Source organism: Phyllobates terribilis, unplaced genomic scaffold (genome assembly GCF_046119375.1).
Source record: "Phyllobates terribilis strain yellow unplaced genomic scaffold, ASM4611937v1 Scaffold_231__1_contigs__length_3143052, whole genome shotgun sequence".
Classification (NCBI taxonomy): domain Eukaryota; kingdom Metazoa; phylum Chordata; class Amphibia; order Anura; family Dendrobatidae; genus Phyllobates; species Phyllobates terribilis.
In genome coordinates, this window is record NW_027362991.1 from 62,329 (window position 1) to 81,700 (window position 19,372).

At 42.1% G+C, this 19,372-nt stretch overlaps 1 protein-coding gene across 1 annotated transcript in view; it reads right to left on the reverse strand.

The window, feature by feature from the left end:
• Positions 1-19,372, reverse strand: part of LOC141215206 (pyruvate carboxylase, mitochondrial-like) — a gene marked incomplete at its 3' end in the record, with an annotated part of 171,211 nt that overhangs the window by 39,716 nt on the left and 112,123 nt on the right. Inside the window, exons 6-8 of the mRNA XM_073665505.1 lie at positions 19,210-19,355; positions 9,778-9,895; positions 8,395-8,546 (exon numbers count right to left, since the gene is read on the reverse strand). Coding sequence (XP_073521606.1) covers positions 8,395-8,546; positions 9,778-9,895; positions 19,210-19,355 — 416 coding nt within the window. The remainder of the gene's footprint in view (positions 1-8,394; positions 8,547-9,777; positions 9,896-19,209; positions 19,356-19,372) is intronic.

A 19,372-nucleotide genomic window follows, 5' to 3' on the forward strand; every position in this document is an offset into this window, starting at 1 on the left:
TTGAACAGAGTCTGATGAAACAGCTGCCTGTAGATGAGTCTCTGCAAAATGACCAGGGATAACTACCAAGCCAAACAGTTGAGGAAAAAGATTTGTGCAGCTCTAGTCCGGCATCCAGTCCTGTCCTCCGTAGTAGCCAGACCAGCGCAGATTTCAATTCTTCACCTTGCATGCTCTTACCTTTAAAAAGGAATCTGTCTTTATTATAAATTCCCCTAAACCCATAAATATAAGCAAGCAGGTCTTGAAGGATTTTCATATCAATCTTTTGCTGCATTAGTGTTATGATAGTGCAGCAACTCACTCGGGAAAATAGGTAACACACTAAAAACTGCAACTGACCCTGCCGGGTTTCTGTACCCTGCAGTCCCTAGTGGTTCCTGCGTAAGCCGAGAACCCTAAATCACAGACTAGGCAATGACAACTTGGACCATACTGCATGAAAGGCCGTCATGTTCCTCCTAAAGAACCAGAAGGCAGAGCAGAGTGCAAATTACCTACAGAAGGGAAAGTGTGCTGAAATAGAAAGATCCCAGAGTGAGCAAAATAAACCACAAAATAAAGGATTCAGTATGTACTGTTAGAGAATATGCCGTCTGCTTCCTAAAAAGAAACAGAAGATAGGTGCAGGGTAAAGAACATAAACAGCAGAGAGATAAACCCTAGCTGGTCTTTCACTGACTGGCTTAAACTACATCAGTATGGCTGGACATCCAAATTAGACCATCACCAGTAGGAAATACCAGCAGGGGGAAAGTATATAAAGCCGCACCCAAAAAGGTGATCGGGCAGACAAATTAAAAACACCTGTTACCCTAAAAATACTGAAGGATAACAAACTAAACATCCGGAGAAAAGGTGTATCTGCTGTGGCTCGGTGGACAGAGAAGCCGACCACAAAGCACAGGCTCAAGGGTTCAAACGCAGACGCGTAACTATTAGACTTTTAAAATCATAAGCAAATGAGGCATTTAATGCTCTGGGTGGGACACAGCACTTAAAGAGCTAAAGAAGCTGATACTGGGCAGGGAAACAGCCTCAGGAGCCAGACACTCTGGGAGTGCTCAGTCATGCCCAAAGCATTTAGCATTTTAATTTATATGCACATTTCTTATGAATGCAGCAACATAAAATATATAAAGGGGTCGATGTATTTACATTTCAAAGACCAGCATGTGCATATATGTGGTTTGTGGGTGGCTTGATCTTAATGACCGATTGACTTTAATATGCCCTGTGATGTTATGGGGCACAGTAAGCACAACAAACATGCAGGATACTGGCGCAAAAGTGAAGGCGGTCTTAGTCCAGCTGTCGCAGAGAACCAGACTGGACGCCAGACCGAGGTACAGCGACAATTTTTGCTCAACTCTACATACAAGGCTCGTTAAAGGCTCAGACAATGACTTTACAGGGTGGCCGCCTCTCCTAGGTGTTAGTTGCCAGGTATTTTCTTCCGTTCCGCAAGAGAAGTCATTTGCAATACAAGCAGAGTCACAAGCACATTAAATTCTCAAGTATCTCTCCGTATAGTAAAGCCAGATAACCATGTAAAAGATAAGCACATTGCAATCCGCAGCAGGCAGCAAGATATGCTCTAATATTTGCAACAACCCCATGACGTCTCCTCTCAGCCGGCAAAAAAGGCTCCGAACCTTCAGCAATCTGGATTACCTCCAAAACCCACAAGACATCATGAGGGCAGCTGGGACTCCAAGCCAATTTCTTTTAACAGTGTTTACAAATTGCTCTAATAAAAAAAGAAAAAAGGGAGTTGTACGAGTATCTAAATTCACCGTGTATCCGGATTTTACGAGGAGGAAAAGACAGGAACGCACTGAATGTAAATCCGAGAGCGGGAAACGCGTCACGTCAAGGTCATTCATCGATTCGGAAGGCAGCACATGAAAAGTGCTTAACAAAGTATATACGAGAGCGAGCGCTACGATCGCTGCGGCAGTAGGCCAGTCTGCCTGAAGGCGGCACAACATTACCAGCAATAAAGTCCAGAATAAAATATTCCCTGCGAAATTTACATTAAGGATCCAGTTTAAGATTCTGCATAGTTCTGTAAAAACATTTTTTTTAGGTGGGTGGGCAAAAATGCTGCAAAAGTAAAAATGCAATAAAAATAGAAGTTATAATTTTTTTATTTTGTTAATTGATAAAATAAAATGAAAAATCTCTTGCCTTCTAAAACAGCATCAATTCCTCTAGGTACTTGCACACAGTTTTGAAGGATCTCAGCAGGAGATTAGTTCTCCAAGATGTTTGGAACAACCACAGATCTTCTGTTGATGTCTATTGTGCAAACTCTTATCTCTCCATGTGATCCCAGACAAACGGATGATGTGAGATCAGGACTCTGTTGGGGCCAGATCATCACTTCCAGGACTATTTGTTGTTTACGCTGAAGATAATTCTTAATGACATCGGCTGGCTGTTTAGAGTTGTTGTCCGGCTGAAGAATAAATTTGTAGCCAACTGGACCCCTCTCTGATGATATTACATGATGGATAAGTATCTGTATTTCTCAGCGAGAAATGGGCAACATTGAGGATCGTCGGTAAAGTAACTTAGTGAAGGAGATGAAAGATGCTTCATGTTTACTTCCCTTCAAAATGAGATGTCCAGCAGTGCCAACAGCGCAGAACTGGCAGCAACACACAGTGGGACCCAGCTACACACATCTAATGGTCAAAGAAGTCCAGCAGATGTGGTCTTCATGGAAGAATGGCAGCTAGAAACCCAAACCTTCTACATGGTAATAAGGCCAAGAAAATCAACTATGCAGGAAAACATAGAAACTGTGGGTAGAAAATGGCAGCAGGTGCTCCGGACTGAAAAAGTCACAATGTGAAATCTTTGGCTTTAACACAAGGAAGCTTGTTCCCAAAAAGCTGGAGAGCGGCACAATGAGGCAGCAGTGAAGCGCGTTGGAGGGTCCTGAAAGTTTGAAGATATATTTCTGCAAACTGAGATGGGGATTTGGTCAGGGTTAATGGTGTCCTGAATGCTGAGAAATGCAGGCAGATGCTTATCCATGTGATACCATCAGGGAAGTGTCTGATTGGCTCCAAATTTGTTCTGCAGCCGAACAATGACCACAAATATCCAGCCAATGTCATTAAGAGCGAGGAGTCCCCACAGACCCCGGATCTCACATCATCCAGTCTGTCTGGGATCACATGAAGATACAGAAGAATTTGTACAAGGCTCGTACACAGAAGATCTGTGGTTGGTTCTCCAAGATGTTTGGAACAACCTCCTGCTGAGTTCCTTCTGTGTTCCAACTGTGAGCAAGTGACAAGTACCCAGAAGAAGTGATGAAGGCAAAGGGCAGCCACCAAATATTGATGAATTAGATTTCTTTTTGCATTTTGTTAACTGAGAAAAATTTAACATTTTTTATTAGTAAAATCATTCTTACTGTGCAGCATTTTTTCCACGCCTGCCTAAAACCTTTACACAGTGCTGTACCTTCAAGAGGAAAGCTACAGTCAAAGGAACCGTACCCTGCACGTTGCAAGAAGCTTGGGATACAATCTCTCTGATATAGACCCTGCGAGGTTTCATTGCAGAAGAGAGTAAATGACGACGTTCCACTAATCTGCATGGAAAATTGACTGCACAGACCACGACCAACAGCAAGGTCATTCTTATATGTGATGCTCTCATTACTTTCCAATACAAGGACCCGGAAGCAGGACTCGTTACATCACAGCAGCTTTAAATAGCCTGGAATGAAAGAACAAGCGCAATATAAAAGTCTCCCCATACACCATGATATAACAGCAAGGAAGAGTCTCTCTACATCCAGTGTCTCTGCTGCCCCCTACTGGAACCTAGAAATAACGGCAGATGTCTGCATAAACCAGAGATCACAACAAAAGCAGTAAAAAATCAAAAAAATAATGGCATATTTTCATATTTTGAAAATCAGTAACAAAAGCTATATATATATATATATATATATATATATATATATATATATATATATATATATATATATATATATATATATATATATATATACATATATATATATATATATATACACACACACACACACACACATACACACAGTTATATGAAAAAGTTTGGGCACCCCTATTAATCTTAAGCTTAATGTTTTATAAAAATTGGTGTTTTTGCAACAGCTATTTCAGTTTGATATATGTAATAACTGTTGGACACAGTAATGTTTCTGCCTTGAAATGAGGTTTATTATACTAACAGAAAATGTGCAATCTGCATTCAAACAAAATTTGACAGGTGCATAAGTATGGGCACCTCACCAGAAAAGTGACATTAATATTTAGTAGATCCTCCTTTTGCAAAAATAACAGCCTCTAGTCGCTTCCTGTAGTTTTTTATGAGTTCCTGGATCCTGGATGAAGGTATTTTTGACCATTCCTCTTTACAAAACAATTCCAGTTCAGTAAAGTTTGATGGTCGCCGAGCATGGACAGCCCTCTTCAAATGATCCCACAGATGTTCAATGATATTCAGGTCTGGGGACTGGGATGGCCATTCCAGAACATTGTAATTGTTCCTCTGCATGAATGCCTGAGTAGATTTGGAGCGGTGTTTTGGATCATTGTCTTGCTGAAAGATCCATCCCCTGCGTAACTTCAACTTTATCACTGATTCTTGAACATTATTGTCAAGAATCTGTTGATGCTGAGTGGAATCCATGCGTCCCTCAACTTCACCAAGATTCCCGATGCTGGCATTGGCCACACAGCCCCAAAGCATGACGGAACCTCCACCAAATTTTACTGTGGGTAGCAAGTGTTTTTCTTGGAATGCTGTGTTTTTTTGCCGCCATGCATAACGCCTTTTTGTATGACCAAACAACTCAATCTTGGTTTCATCAGTCCACAGGACCTTCTTCCAAAAAGAAATTTGCCTCTCCAAATGTGCTTTTGCATACCTCAGCCGACTCTGTTTGTGGCGTGCTTGCAGAAACGGCTTCTTTCGCATCACTCTCCCATACAGCTTCTCCTTGTGCAAAGTGCGTTGTATAGTTGACCGATGCACAGTGACACCATCTGCAGCAAGTTGATGCTGCAGCTCCCTGGAGGTGGTCTGAGGATTGTCCTTGACTGATCTCACCATTCTTCTTCTCTGCCTTTCTGATGTTTTTCTTGGCCTGCCACTTCTGGCCTTAACAAGAACTGTCCCTGTGTTCTTCCATTTCCTTACTATGTTCCTCACAGTGGAAACTGAGAGGTTAAATCTCTGAGATAGCTTTTTGTATCCTTCCCCTGAACAACTATGTTGAATAATCTTTGTTTTCAGATCATTTGACAGTTATTTTGAGGAGCCTATGATGCCACTCTTCAGAGGAGATTCAAACAGGAGAACAACTTGCAAGTGGCCACTTTAAGTAGCTTTTCTCATGATTGCATATACCTGGCTATGAAGTTCAAAGCTCAATGAGGTTACAAAACCAAAAAAAGTGCTTTAGTACGTCAGTAAAAAGTAGGTAGGAGTATTTAAAACAAGAAAATGATAAGGGTGCCCATACTTATGCACCTGTCAAATTTTGTTTGAATGCAGATTGCACATTTTCTGTTAGTACAATAAACCTCATTTCAAGGCAGAAACATTACTGTGTCCAACAGTTATTACATATATCAAACTGAAATAGCTGTTGCAAAAAGACCAATTTTTCTAAAACATTAAGCTTAAGATTAATAGGGGTGCCCAAACTTTTTCATATAACTGATATATATATATATATATATATATATATATATATATATATATATATATATATATATATATATATATATATATATATATATATATATATATATATATATATATATATATATATATATATATATATATATATATATATATATATATGATATTTTTTTTTATTTTAATTTATATATATTTTTTTTCCCCCATGATAAACATACGGAAAAATAAAATGTGCCCCCTCCGCATTCCTCCTACAGCAACTTTTTCAACCCCCCATTCTACATCCATAAAGTTTAATACAAACAGCCTCCACTCCCCTGGAAAACTTTTCTACAAGTTTTTGGGAATTTGTGCCCCATCATTCAGAAGAGCATTTGTGAGGTCAAACCCAGATGTTGGGGAGAGGTCTGGATGACAATCTCCGGTCTAGTTCATCCCAAAGGAATTGGATGGGGTCCGGGCATGTTCTACCATTAAACTCCACCCCCCCCCCCCCATGTCTTCATGGACCTTGTGAACTGGGCACAGTCCTAGAGAACAGAAAAGGGTCTTCTCCAAACTGTTCCCACAAATATAGAAGCTACAATTGTTCACAATGTCATGTGCTGAAGTATTAAAATTTCTCTTCACTGGAAGTAAAAGGCTGAGACTCCCCCCACCCCCCATCCCCCGATAACAGACCATCATATTATCCTCCTCCACCAAACTGTACAGCGGGCACAGTGCAGTCAGGGGGTAAAATTCTCCGGTCATTCACCAAACCCAGACAGAATCTACAGAAGTGTGATCCGTCACTGCACAGAACACGTCTCCTCCAGAGTCCAGTGGTGACGGCTTTACACCCCTCTATCCGACTCTCGGCATTGTGCTTGGTGATGTACGGCTGCATGCAGCTCCTGGTGGGGGAGTTGTGTTCGTGCTGATGTTATACCAGAGGAGGTCTGGACTTTGCAGTTATGGGGTCGGCAGAGTGGTGGTGACTTTTCTGCCCTCTGCTCCTCAGCACTCGGCCCCCCGCTATGTATTGTTAACGGGTCTCCACCTCGAGTCCGAGTTGCTGTGGTTCCTTCCACTTTTCAATAATATCACTCACAGGTGATGGGGGAAGATTAGGAGGAAAAAATGTCATGAACGGACCAGTTACTCCGGTGGCTCCTATTACAGGACCGCGTTGGAATCAGTGAGCTCTGCACCACCGACCGTTCTGTCATATGTGAGTAAAGGCAGACGGCATGGCGGGGGGGGAGGGGAAGGAGCCGGTATTCTACATCGGGGCAATAGAGCCAGGTGATATACACGGGGACACTGGGATGGAAGGAAACATGAGCCCACTGCTCTTCTGCTTCTTGGATTCCTGGTAAGGGGGCGGAGTGCTCCTGATGATTGACAGCTCAGACCCGCGGCATGGTTGCACTGTTAACACGAACTATGAGTTCTCCGATGCAGTTTTGCTTTTGCTGCATGGTAGGGGTGCAGCGGCAATGAATGATGAGAGAAGCTCTTACAAGCTGTAAAGCAAACAGCTTCCAAGTGAACGTTCCTTGCTAGGAAACCAGCCACCTCTGGGACTGCAGCAGTGGCCTGTAAACTAGCAAATTGGCTGAGAACAATAAAATTTAAAAAATCCCTTTGTTCTTGAGGACAGAGGATTTTTTAATAAGAAGAAAATTGTAAAGCTGCTCGTTCTTCTAAGCACTTGGTCATTTTACCCCTTAGAGAGGATGAGAATCTGTGCTCCAATACTTTTGATCATACGGTATAGGATTTTTCAAGATATTTTAGTATGTGATGGATCAATACATTTATGCAATGTATTCTGCAGTTCTGTTTTCCTCCTCAAACATGATCTACGACGACATCATGGAGTAATTTACACAATATTAAAATTCCCACTGCACGATCAGCGCCATGACATTTCTTCAAGAACAAAGTCACAGGGAGAACCAGCAAACTCCATGGAGATGTTACCCTGATGAGAGACAAGACCTGGACTCCAGGGATAAAAGTTTTGCTCACTGGTTCAGCAATTTCTTTTTAATTCCCAGACAGCGCAATACTATATTCATTCAGACTACGTCGCGGGGCCCATTATTCTGCATGGAGGACTACGTCGCGGGGCCCATTATTCTGCATGGAGGACTACGTCGCGGGGCCCATTATTCGGCATGGAGGACCACGTGGGGCCCATTATTCGGCATGGAGGACCACGTGGGGCCCATTATTCGGCATGGAGGACCACGTGGGGCCCATTATTCGGCATGGAGGACCACGTGGGGCCCATTATTCGGCATGGAGGACCACGTGGGGCCCATTATTCTTTGCTGGGAGATGCACTAGGGTAATTATACGGTGCATGTGTAGGGTACTGTGGAGGAATTCACTGTGGGGGTATCATGCTGTATTGCCGTGCGGCCGTTCGCAATGAAAGCAGCTGCAGTCATATGCTAACTGTGCGGGTCAGTATGTCAGAATGGTGCCCCCATAACGGAGCCAAACTTTTGATCATCACGCTGCAAAAAAAAAAAAAAAAGGACAGTTGCACTATATAATTTTGCCACCCATGCAATAGGCACCATGGTCTTGCCGGTTGGGCATTACTGGTGGAGCTCCATGGCCGAACATCACGTCTTGCATATTCCGGACGTAGGACTACACAGAATACTACCCGGTCAATCTCACCTGCTTTGCAAGTTTCACAGAATCATGGGTGAGTCGGTCTCTGAGTTGAGGGTCTAGCTGAGCAGCTGGTGCTATCTCCACAACCTTCTGGTGCCGTCTCTGGATGGAACAGTCACGTTCATAAAGATGTATCACGTTACCGTGTTTGTCCCCTAATAAAAAGAAAAGAAAAAAAAAAGGTTTGAGATTTGTCATTAACAGGGGGTCTCAATTATAAAAGTTCCACACAATACAGTCAGAAGTGCAGAGGCCATGGTGAGAATTCAACAGTACTCATCTTCACGCTATAGGAATCCATGAATGGAAAATAATGTGCTTTTCTAGTACAGTAATTCATGAGAGTATGGGTGGTAAACATGAGAATCCATGAAGAAGCTGTCACTTGCTCAATAAAAAGGCGTCGAATACCTTTGTTGAAATCCCCAAGCTCCCCCGACTATGTCACTTTTTTCCGTTTTGCGCTGCGTCGCTCAAGTGCAGAGATATTCACATTTGTAGCTTCTGGAGCGCAGCATGTGAAATCTCTGCTTGTAGCGCAACTGGGCGTTTCTTCTGAGTCTTCTCTGGGGGCGTGCACCTTCACACCTCCCTCCCAGACTCTGCCAATCACAGAACGGCATCTGACCTAGCAGTATATCAGTCTCAGATGCTGCTGAGATATGATTGGCAGAATTTGGGACGGAGGAGTGAAAGCACACGCCCCCAGCACACTGATGAAACACCCAGTTGGACTGCAAGGAGGAGATTTCACACGTTCCAGAAGAAACAAATGTGAATATCTCTGCAATGGAGTGACGCAGCGCAAGAAGAAAAAGTGTGGCAGAATCAGGGGAGCTCAGGGATTTTTACTACATGGTTTTTGAGCACGTGGAATTCTGTTTTTAAAGATTCACTTTATGGACTCTATGAAGAAGTAATTGTGTACAACATAAGTTTGCTAAAGCCAGTTCGATAGGGTATGTACACAGGGAATCTTTTGAGGAGTTTAAGAGCGTATTTTCTCCAAAATCCTCTGCATAAAATTACTTTAAAAAAAAAAAAAAATTAAAGAAAACTTCCATTTTTTTCATAGGAAATCAAATTTTTTTTCAGCTTTTTTTCCCCTAAAATAAGCTGCATAAAATAAGCTGTAAGACGCAGATCCTGCAGAGCGTGCAGGACACACCGCTCTCTCCCCTGCTCGGCGTCTCTGCAGGAAAGTGACTGGGAGAGAGCAATGTCCTCAGGACAGAACAGTCTGCATTGGGGTTTAAACGTCCTGTGTATAGGCAGAGTCCCGGACCGACACCTTTATATAAATCTGTATTCTCTGCCGTGGAAGAATGAGGCCGGGCACAACCTGATGCAACCATAGGCCTCCGCTGCCCTTACAGGTTCACTCACCGAGTATCTGCACCTCTATGTGACGAGGCTTTTCAATGAACTTCTCCACAAACAGGGCTCCATTTCCAAAAGCGGACAGCGCCTCCGAATATGCCCGGGTGTAATTTTCTTCCAGCTCCTGCGGGGAGTCACATGTTTAAACGCCCATGCTGTATACGGTCACTTACCTCTGCTTGGGAGACAACACTCTACTGCCGCGGTAAGAATAATGCACATCTGAATGCAGAACCAGAGTCTAAACCAACATTACCAGCTAGGGTGGTAGAGGGTTAAAAATATATATATATATATATATATATATATATATATATATATATATATATATATATATATATATATATATATATATATATATATATATATATATATATATATATATATATATATATACACACATACATATACATATACATATACATATATATATATATATATATATATATACACATATACATATACATACATACATACACAGTGCCTACAAGTAGTATTCAACCCCCTGCAGATTTAGCTGGTTTGATAAGATGCAAATAAGTTAGAGCCTTCAAACTGCAAACGAGAGTAGGTTTTATGAACAGAAGCATAAATCTTACAAACCAAAAAGTTATGTTGCTCAGTTGAATTTTATTAAATTTTAAACATAAAAGTGTGGGTCAATTATTATACAACCCCTATGTTTAATATTTTGTGGAATAACCCTTGTTTGCAATTACAGCTAATAATCGTCTTTTATAAGACCTGATCAGGCCGGCACAGGTCTGTGGAGTTATCTTGGCCCACTCCTCCATGCAGATCTTCTCCAAGTTATCTAGGTTCTTTGGGTGTCTCATGTGGACTTTATTCTTGAGCTCCTTCCACAAGTTTTCAATTGGGTTAAGGTCAGGAGACTGACTAGGCCACTCCAACACCTTGACTTTTTCCTTCTTGAACCAGGCCTTGGTTTTCTTGGCTGTGTGTTTTGGGTCGTTGTCTTGTTGGAAGATGAAATTACGACCCATCTTAAGATCCTTGATGGAGGAGCGGAGGTTCTTGGCCAAAATCTCCAGGTAGGCCGTGCTATCCATCTTCCCATGGATGCGGACCAGATGGCCAGGCCCCTTGGCTGAGAAACAGCCCCACAGCATGATGCTGCCACCACCATGCTTGACTGTAGGGATGGTATTCTTGGGGTCGTATGCAGTGCCATCCAGTCTCCAAACGTCACGTGTGTGGTTGGCACCAAAGATCTCGATCTTGGTCTCATCAGACCATAGAACCTTGAACCAGTCTGTCTCAGAGTCCTCCAAGTGATCATGAGCAAACTGTAGACGAGCCTTGACATGACGCTATGAAAGTAAAGGTACCTTACGGGCTCGTCTGGAACGGAGACCATTGCGGTGGAGTACGTTACTTATGCTATTGACTGAAACCAATGTCCCCACTGCCATGAGATCTTCCCGGAGCTCCTTCCTTGTTGTCCTTGGGTTAGCCTTGACTCTTCGGACAAGCCTGGCCTCGGCACGGGAGGACACTTTCAAAGGCTGTCCAGGCCGTGGAAGGCTAACAGTAGCTCCATAAGCCTTCCACTTACGGATGATGCTCCCAACAGTGGAGACAGGTAGGCCCAACTCCTTGGAAAGGGTTTTGTACCCCTTGCCAGCCTTGTGACCCTCCACGATCTTGTCTCTGATGGCCTTGGAATGCTCCTTTGTCTTTCCCATGTTGACCATGTCTGAGTGCTGTTCACAAGTTTGGGGAGGGTCTTAAATAGTCAGAAAAGGCTGGCAAAAGAGATCTTTAATCCACACATGTGAAGCTCATTATTCTTGGTGCCTGAACTACTTCTTAAAACTTTAGGGGGACCAAACAGAATTCTTGTGGTTTGAGGGGTTGAATAATAAATGACATTCTGAATTAACTTTTAACGTTTAAAAAATATATATATATATTTGCTGCAGTGCATTTCCCACTTCCAGGCTGATCTACAGTACAAATGTCACAATGCCAAGTTAATTCCGCATGTGTCAACCAGCTAAATCTGCAGGGGGTTGAATACTACTTGTGGGCACTGTATATATATATATATATATATATATATATATATATATATATATATATATATATATATATATATATATATATATATATATATATTAGTCTGCTTTCTTCCAAACACAGTGCCATGCATGTTGCAGTTCAAACCTGTTTCAATTGCACTACATTGCAATACCTGGCATGACCAGCAGACACAAGTGGCGCTGTTTTTGCAAGAAAGTAGACCTGTTTCACTGCAGAACCACATCTGTCCAGTAACTGTTCACTCCGTTCCTGTTTGAACTTGGTTTTACATTTACAATGCTCAATCCTGGTTTAGATCGAGCATTGGGCAATTTTTCATTTTTTTGTGCTTTTGCGTCCTCTAAGAGCCATATTTTTATGTTAACATAGTCGTACTAGAGCTTCTCGCTTACAGGTTGAGTTGTAGTTTTGACTTGACAGCATTTCTTGTCCATCGTATAATGTGCTGAAAAATGGGGGAAAAAAGATCTAAAATTGAGATGAAATCGTGAAAAAAAAAAATTCTACAATTGGTTTTCGGGGATTTTATTTTTATGCCGTTTATTGTGGGCTAAAAGTGACCCAGAAACTTGGATCTCCAGGTCAGGATGATTAAGAAGATATCAAACTTGTACAGCTTTGTTTTTTCTGTAAGTGGTGGAAAAGAATTAAAAAATGTGTAATAAATAAAATAATGTATTTTATTCATTATGTATTTTATTCAATATTATATTATTGTATTTTATTATATTGTATTCATTTTTTATTTAATATATATTTTAATTTGTTTTTATTTTATTATATTTTCTTCAATAAAAATAATGAAAATAAATAAATAAAAAAATAATAATTTGGTTTGTGTCGCCATTTTTAAAGACCCATATTCTAATCATTTTTCCCATCAATTCAGCTGTGAAAAGGCATGTTAGTTGCGTGGTGAGACTAGGTTTTTTATTGTTACCATTTCAGGGTACATACAACACAGTAGTAACTTTATTGAATTTTTTTATGGGCATCGGGGCCAATAATTTAACAAGAATTTAGGAGTTTCAATTTTTTATTGTGCTACAGAGTTTACTTTACGGGTTAAAATTTTCTTATATTTTTAAGCCTCTTTTTTTTTTTTAAATAAATTTAAAAAATAAAATAAAAAAAGTCTGAATTACTAAAAAAAGAAAGTAATTCAGACTTTAAATTTAATTTATTTTTTTTTAAATGTACTTAAAAAAAAAAAAAAAAAGTAACGCTTTTTCTATTAACTGCAATACCTAGGAGACCCGGCTATTAAAAGTATGGGAGTACCAAGATGGCAGCCATCAGAAGTTCCCCATCTGCCTTTGCAAGCCATTAGCACCACGCTGTAAGTACCGATGTCGGAGATTGACTGTTGCATTTAAGGGGGTTAACAGCTTATTACAAATCTCGACTGTTACAGGGGGATGTCGACTGTAAAACACAGCTGTCACCTGCGGTGCGTGGCGCTCTGAGCCTGTTCCGTACACCAGTACCCAATGTAGTATAAGAAGTGGTTAAATCCTAGTATAAAGGAATGGGAATAAGTAAAAGGCCGCCTGTATCAGAGTTTTCTGTAGCTTATCATAGAAAATTGGGTCCATTATTAGGAGAAACAGACATTGCAATGACCGTAGTAATTTGGCAGACATGAAAGCCCCATCTACTCGGCACCGCTCGGAGATTTTACAGCCTGACCCCAGCACTTGCTCCATCATGAAAAAGACAAATGACTTATTAGACCATAAAGCATCGCTGGAGGAATCTCCCTTGGATTGTGGATGACTCCATTTACTCCCATCTCTTACTTTTATCACAATTTAAATCTCATTTCTTTCTGCCGCTCCAGTTAATGAGCTCGACTTTACATTTCCATTAAGGCCCCGGCTCCTCTGCCGCGTTTTCTGCCTCCCCTCCACTCTCCAGACACAAAGGGAAGCCATGCCGCTCATGATACATTACGTCTGTACACCGCTCCGCTTCTCCTTTTTAAGGCCACTTTCCTCTTGCTTAATAAAATCTACTGCACAGAGAGCTGAAGGACGACAAATGGGGTCAAAGGGGCCTCCGTAAGGGGCTTTATACAGGGACTGGTAATTGGCCAAACGAGAGTCATCAACAAACACTCGCTCCTGAGATCAGGCTCATGTAAACATGGCAATGACCCGTGGAACCCGTCCTTGGTGATCGCTGAGGAAGGGGGGAATCCGACCCCTGCGACCCGTCCTTGGTGATCACTGAGGAAGGGGGAGGGGAGATCTGACCCCTGTGACCCGTCCTTGCTGATCGGTGGGGGTCCAACCCCTGGAACCCCACACCAATGGGAAATTTTATTCCCGTCAAAATGGAAGAACAGTGCACATGCCTGACTGTCCCATTCATTCCCTGTGCTCGGCTTTTGGAGAATGGGACATCCGACCTGCTGCTCCAATTTGTAAACAGAGATTAAAGTGCCCCATCAGGGACAAAAATTCCCCATTCTGACGATTGGTGTGGATGCCAGTGATCAGACTCTCGGATTCCTACTGATAACGAGGTTTTCTGGTGAAAACAAGTTAAAAATTTATTATCCCAAAAGAATATACAGTACAGACTAAAAGTTTGGACACACCATCTCATTTAAAGATTTTTCTGTATTTTCATGATTATGAAAATGTACAATCACACTGAAGGCATCAAAACTATGAATTAACACATGTGGAATTATATACTTAACAAAAAAGTGTGAAACAACTGAAAATATGTCTTATATTCTAGGTTCTTCAAAGTAGCCACCTTTTGCTTTGATGGCTGCTTTGCACACTCTTGGCATTCTCTTGATGAGCTTCAAGAGGTAGTCACCGAAAATGGTTTTCACTTCACAGGTGTGCCCCGTCAGGTTTAATAAGTGGGATTTCTTGCCTTATAAATGGGGTTGGGACCATCAGTTGTGTTGTGCAGAAGTCAGATGGATACACAGCTGATAGTCCTACTGAATAGACTGTTAGAATTTGTATTATGGAAAGAAAAAAGCAGCTAAGTAAAGAAAAACGAGTGGCCATCATTACTTTAAGAAATGAAGGTCAGTCCGTGCAAAAAATTGGGAAAACTTTGAAAGTGTCCCCAAGTGCAGTTGCAAAAACCATCAAGCGCTACAAAGAAACTGGCTCACATGAGGACCGCCCCAGGAAAGGAAGACCAAGAGTCACCTCTGCTTCTGAGGATAAGTTTATCCGAGTCACCAGCCTCAGAAATCGCAGGTTAACAGCAGCTCAGATTAGAGACCAGGTCAATGCCACACAGAGTTCTAGCAGCAGACACATCTCTACAACAACTGTTAAGAGGAGACTTTGTGCAGCAGGCCTTCATGGTAAAATAGCTGCTAGGAAACCACTGCTAAGGACAGGCAACAAGCAGAAGAGACTTGTTTGGGCTAAAGAACACAAGGAATGGACATTAGACCAGTGGAAATCTGTGCTTTGGTCTGAGGAGTCCAAATTTGAGATCTTTGCTTCCAACCACCGTGTCTTTGTGCGACGCAGAAAAGGTGAACGGATGGACTCTACATGCCTGGTTCCCACCGTGAAGCATGGAGGAGGAGGTGTGATGGTGCTTTGCTGGTGACACGGTTGGGGATTTATTCAAAATTGAAGGCATACTGAACGAGCATGGCTACCACAGCATCTTGCAGTGGCATGCTATTCCATCCGCTTTGCGTTTAGTTTGACCATCATTTATTTTTCAACAGGACAATGACCCCAAACACACCTCCAGGCTGTGTAAGGGCTATTTGACCAAGAAGAAGAGAGTGATGGCGTGCTACGCCAGATGACCTGGCCTCCACAGTCACCAGACCTGAACCCAATCGAGATGGTTTGGGGTGAGCTGGACCGCAGAGTGAAGGCAAAAGGGCCAACAAGTGCTAAGCATCTCTGGTAACTCCTTCAAGATTGTTGGAAGACCATTTATGGTGACTACCTCTTGAAGCTCATCAAGAGAATGCCAAGAGTGTGCAAATCAGTCATCAAAGCAAAAGGTGGCTACTTTGAAGAACCTAGAATATAAGACATATTTTCAGTTGTTTCACACTTTTTTGTTAAGTATATAATTCCACATGTGTTAATTCATAGTTTTGATGCCTTCAGTGTGAATGTACAATTTTCATAGTCATGAAAATACAGAAACATCTTTAAATGAGAAGGTGTGTCCAAACTTTTGGTCTGTACTGTATATCAAATTGTCCTCTCTCCATAACAGAGAATAAGTTGGTGATCACTGGAGTTCCGACTGATGGGACCCACCATGACCTTGATAACAGGGCCATTCAGAATGGAGGGTGCGCATGCTCAATCTCTGCTCCATTTATTGTCTATGGGGATGTCGAGCGCTGTACTCCACTTACTCCAGCAGTCCCACAGTCAATAAAAAGGCCAGAGGTCGAGCAGGCACATCTAGCTTTGTTTTTGGGAGTACCAAAGCCCTGATCTGGGGTTCGCTGGAGAGCTCCTAGCAGTCGGCCTCCGAGGCCATCAGCAAGTTATACCCCATCTCCAGGACGCATTTACAGCAATACAGCCACAGCGCTGACTTCCTCTTGATTACTTATTCATCTGAAGGCGGGTACAGTGAAGATGGCGCTGATTGTTGCGTCACGTGAGCCCTGCGTCCAATGTCATGAGAGCCCCGGGAACACTAGTGCCAACACCACTGGAAAGGAGCTGGCACGGGAGAGGAGTGTTTATTTTAATGGGGGCAAATATTCAGAGTGAAAAGGCGGTTGTCCTAGTAGTGGACAACTCCTTTAAAATGAGTTTCCAGCAGAGGTGGTAACATTTTTTTTTACTTGAAAATTCTAAAGAGATGTCATCAGAACAGATCGTAAAGACAACCTGTCACTTTTCATAAATATGTAGTTTTCACCTGGTGTAAATGCCGCTGTTCTCCTTAATCCGCCGTAGTTTTTCTTTTGCTTCTGCGCCTCTCCGTTCCTGAGATATGGCCATGTCTTTGCTGTATATAAATCGATTCTTGCTAGCCAACTGGGCGAGGTCCTCAGCTCTTGTCTGTGGGCGTATGCCGGACCACGCCTACTTGGTTAATAAGACAAGATTCACCCACAGGGAAGAAGAGGCCATATCTCAGGATCAGAGAGGCGAGGGTGAAAGAAAAACATTGCCGGATTCAGGAGAAAAGCGGCATTTACACCAAAGTGAAAAAATTACAAATTTATGGCACATTAGAGATCTTCTTTAAGATCTGTCCTGGTGCCAGATTTGATGCACAACTGACACTATTGGCATTTGATGGACCTCAATGAATGTTTTGACAAGTAAAACAGAATCTTCAACTGAACCGTCAACGTAGATGTGAACAGAGTCCAATATATACAAAACTGCGGCAGAAAGCTGAAAGTAAAATCTGAAATGAACACAGTAAATGCTGCTCACTTCAAGGCTGCGTCTCAGCTGCTCTTATTAATATTACTTTAGCGGGCGCAGAATAACCATCTGTTACAGCAGGATACATGGAAATTAAACCTTTCAGCATGCAGAGCTGCGGCCTGGAGCTACAGTGGTGGGGGAACTAGGAAGGGATCGGAATATTTATGGCTGGGGAAAACCAATGAGTATTTATCCTAATCAGCTGCAAGGGACCTGGAGGGCATCATTAAGTAATAAACATTAGAAGACAGATCTATGGGAATGTGGCACAGCGGAAACTAACGAAAATTAAAAGGAAGGGGAAAAGGTGGAATATAAAGTGACCCCGACACAGCAAGCTGGCTAACATGAAGAAATTCTGCGTCATAAGAATCCAAGACACTAATGGGAATGTGGCATCAGTAAATTACCTATTGTTTTGGGTTCATCGGGGGGGGGGGGGGGGATGTGCTATTAAAACGGTAAATCTGCAATATGGAACAAGTCCAACCTGTATTCAGGTTTTGTATATTGGTAAATACATGTTGCAGTTCGGCTCTGTCCTCATTTGAACTATGGCTTCTGTATTATTCCAAAAATGTCAATTTTTTACTAAGCTCAGTATTTGCATGACTATGGTTAATATACAGACTAAGAGCACCTCAAAGTTTTTTTTTCTTGTACTTTTGTGTCTTTATCTCCTTCTGCCTCCATTGTGCATTCAACTTCATAGAGCGGTCTCATTCTTATCTGCTAAAACTACATTTCCCGGCAGCACGCTGCTTCTCTTCATTCCTGCAGACCCCTTCCCCTTTGCTCTCCTGTGTATTCCCTGATAGATCTCAATTTAGGCAATTTTTTTTCTATGGAGATCTTCAGAGCGTGATCACGCTCTCTCCTGCATGCATAGCATAGCTGAGCAGTAATAACACGGTTGTTGGAGCGATGAGGATGCCGTGAGAGTTTTTTTTTTTTGGGGGGGGGGGGTGGCCTGTTTTATGGGAGAAGGCCATAAGTGCATCTGTCTTTTTAATGAATTATACAAAATCATTAAGTGCAAGTACAGATAGTATTAAAAGGGATCTTCAGCAAAGCATAGCTGAACTGTGCTACAACCTTACTGGCAGATATTGCATTAGATAGGGTCTTTAGGTTCATCTGTTTTCATGAATTGGTCAAGGTCATTGGGTATATCTGTTTTTCATTAATTAGACAGGGTCATTAGGTGCAAGCGTGATCGACATAGCATGGCTAAAATGTGCTACAACCCGGCTGGCAGATATTTTATTAGGCAGGGTCTTTAGGTGTATCTTTTTTTATGAACTATACAGGGTCTTTAGGTGTAAACGTGATCTTCAGCATAGCATAGCTGAATTGTGCTACAATCCAGCTGACAGATGTTTTAAAAGATGTAAGGTAGGGTCTTAGGTTCATCGGTTTTTCATGAATTGGTCAGGGTCATGGGGTGCATCTGTTTTTCATGAATTAAACAGTGTCATTAGGTGCAAATGCGGCTGCAATTAACGGGCTCTTTATTATCGCAGGTTCATTAGGTGCAACTAAGCATGCTCGATTGACAGCATTACAATGAGAATGGATCCAGTGGCAACACAGGGTAAAGAGAGCCCTGGGGTTCATCACTAAGGGGGTGACCGCTGCAAATCAGTGCACTTTAAAAAAGGACAAAAAGGTAGTTGGCACACGATTAATTTTGTATGGACAAAAAACGGAGACCACAATATAATTTTGGGAATAAGCCTTAAATGAAACAGAGGACAACCCCAATCTGTCAAATGAAGTGCCCCAACAGACCACCCCTGGCTTATTAAGAATATGCTTTCTTCAGTGTAAAATAGACAGCACTGCACACCAGGGTTCCTACTGAAAACCAGCAATGTGAACACAGTCTTATCCTGCTCGACTGGTCATTAGATCAGCCTTGAATATAAACTATAGTAAAAGTACCATGGTTGTGAAACTATACCTCGTAACTCCGCACCACTCTCATGCCTCGTCCGCCACCTCCATAGGCAGCCTTGAAGATTATTGGGAAACCATATTTGTTTGAGAATTCCTGGGCTTCTGATATACAGGTAATAGGAGAGTCCGTGCCGGGAACGACTGGTACGCCTGTGAAGAAAACATGG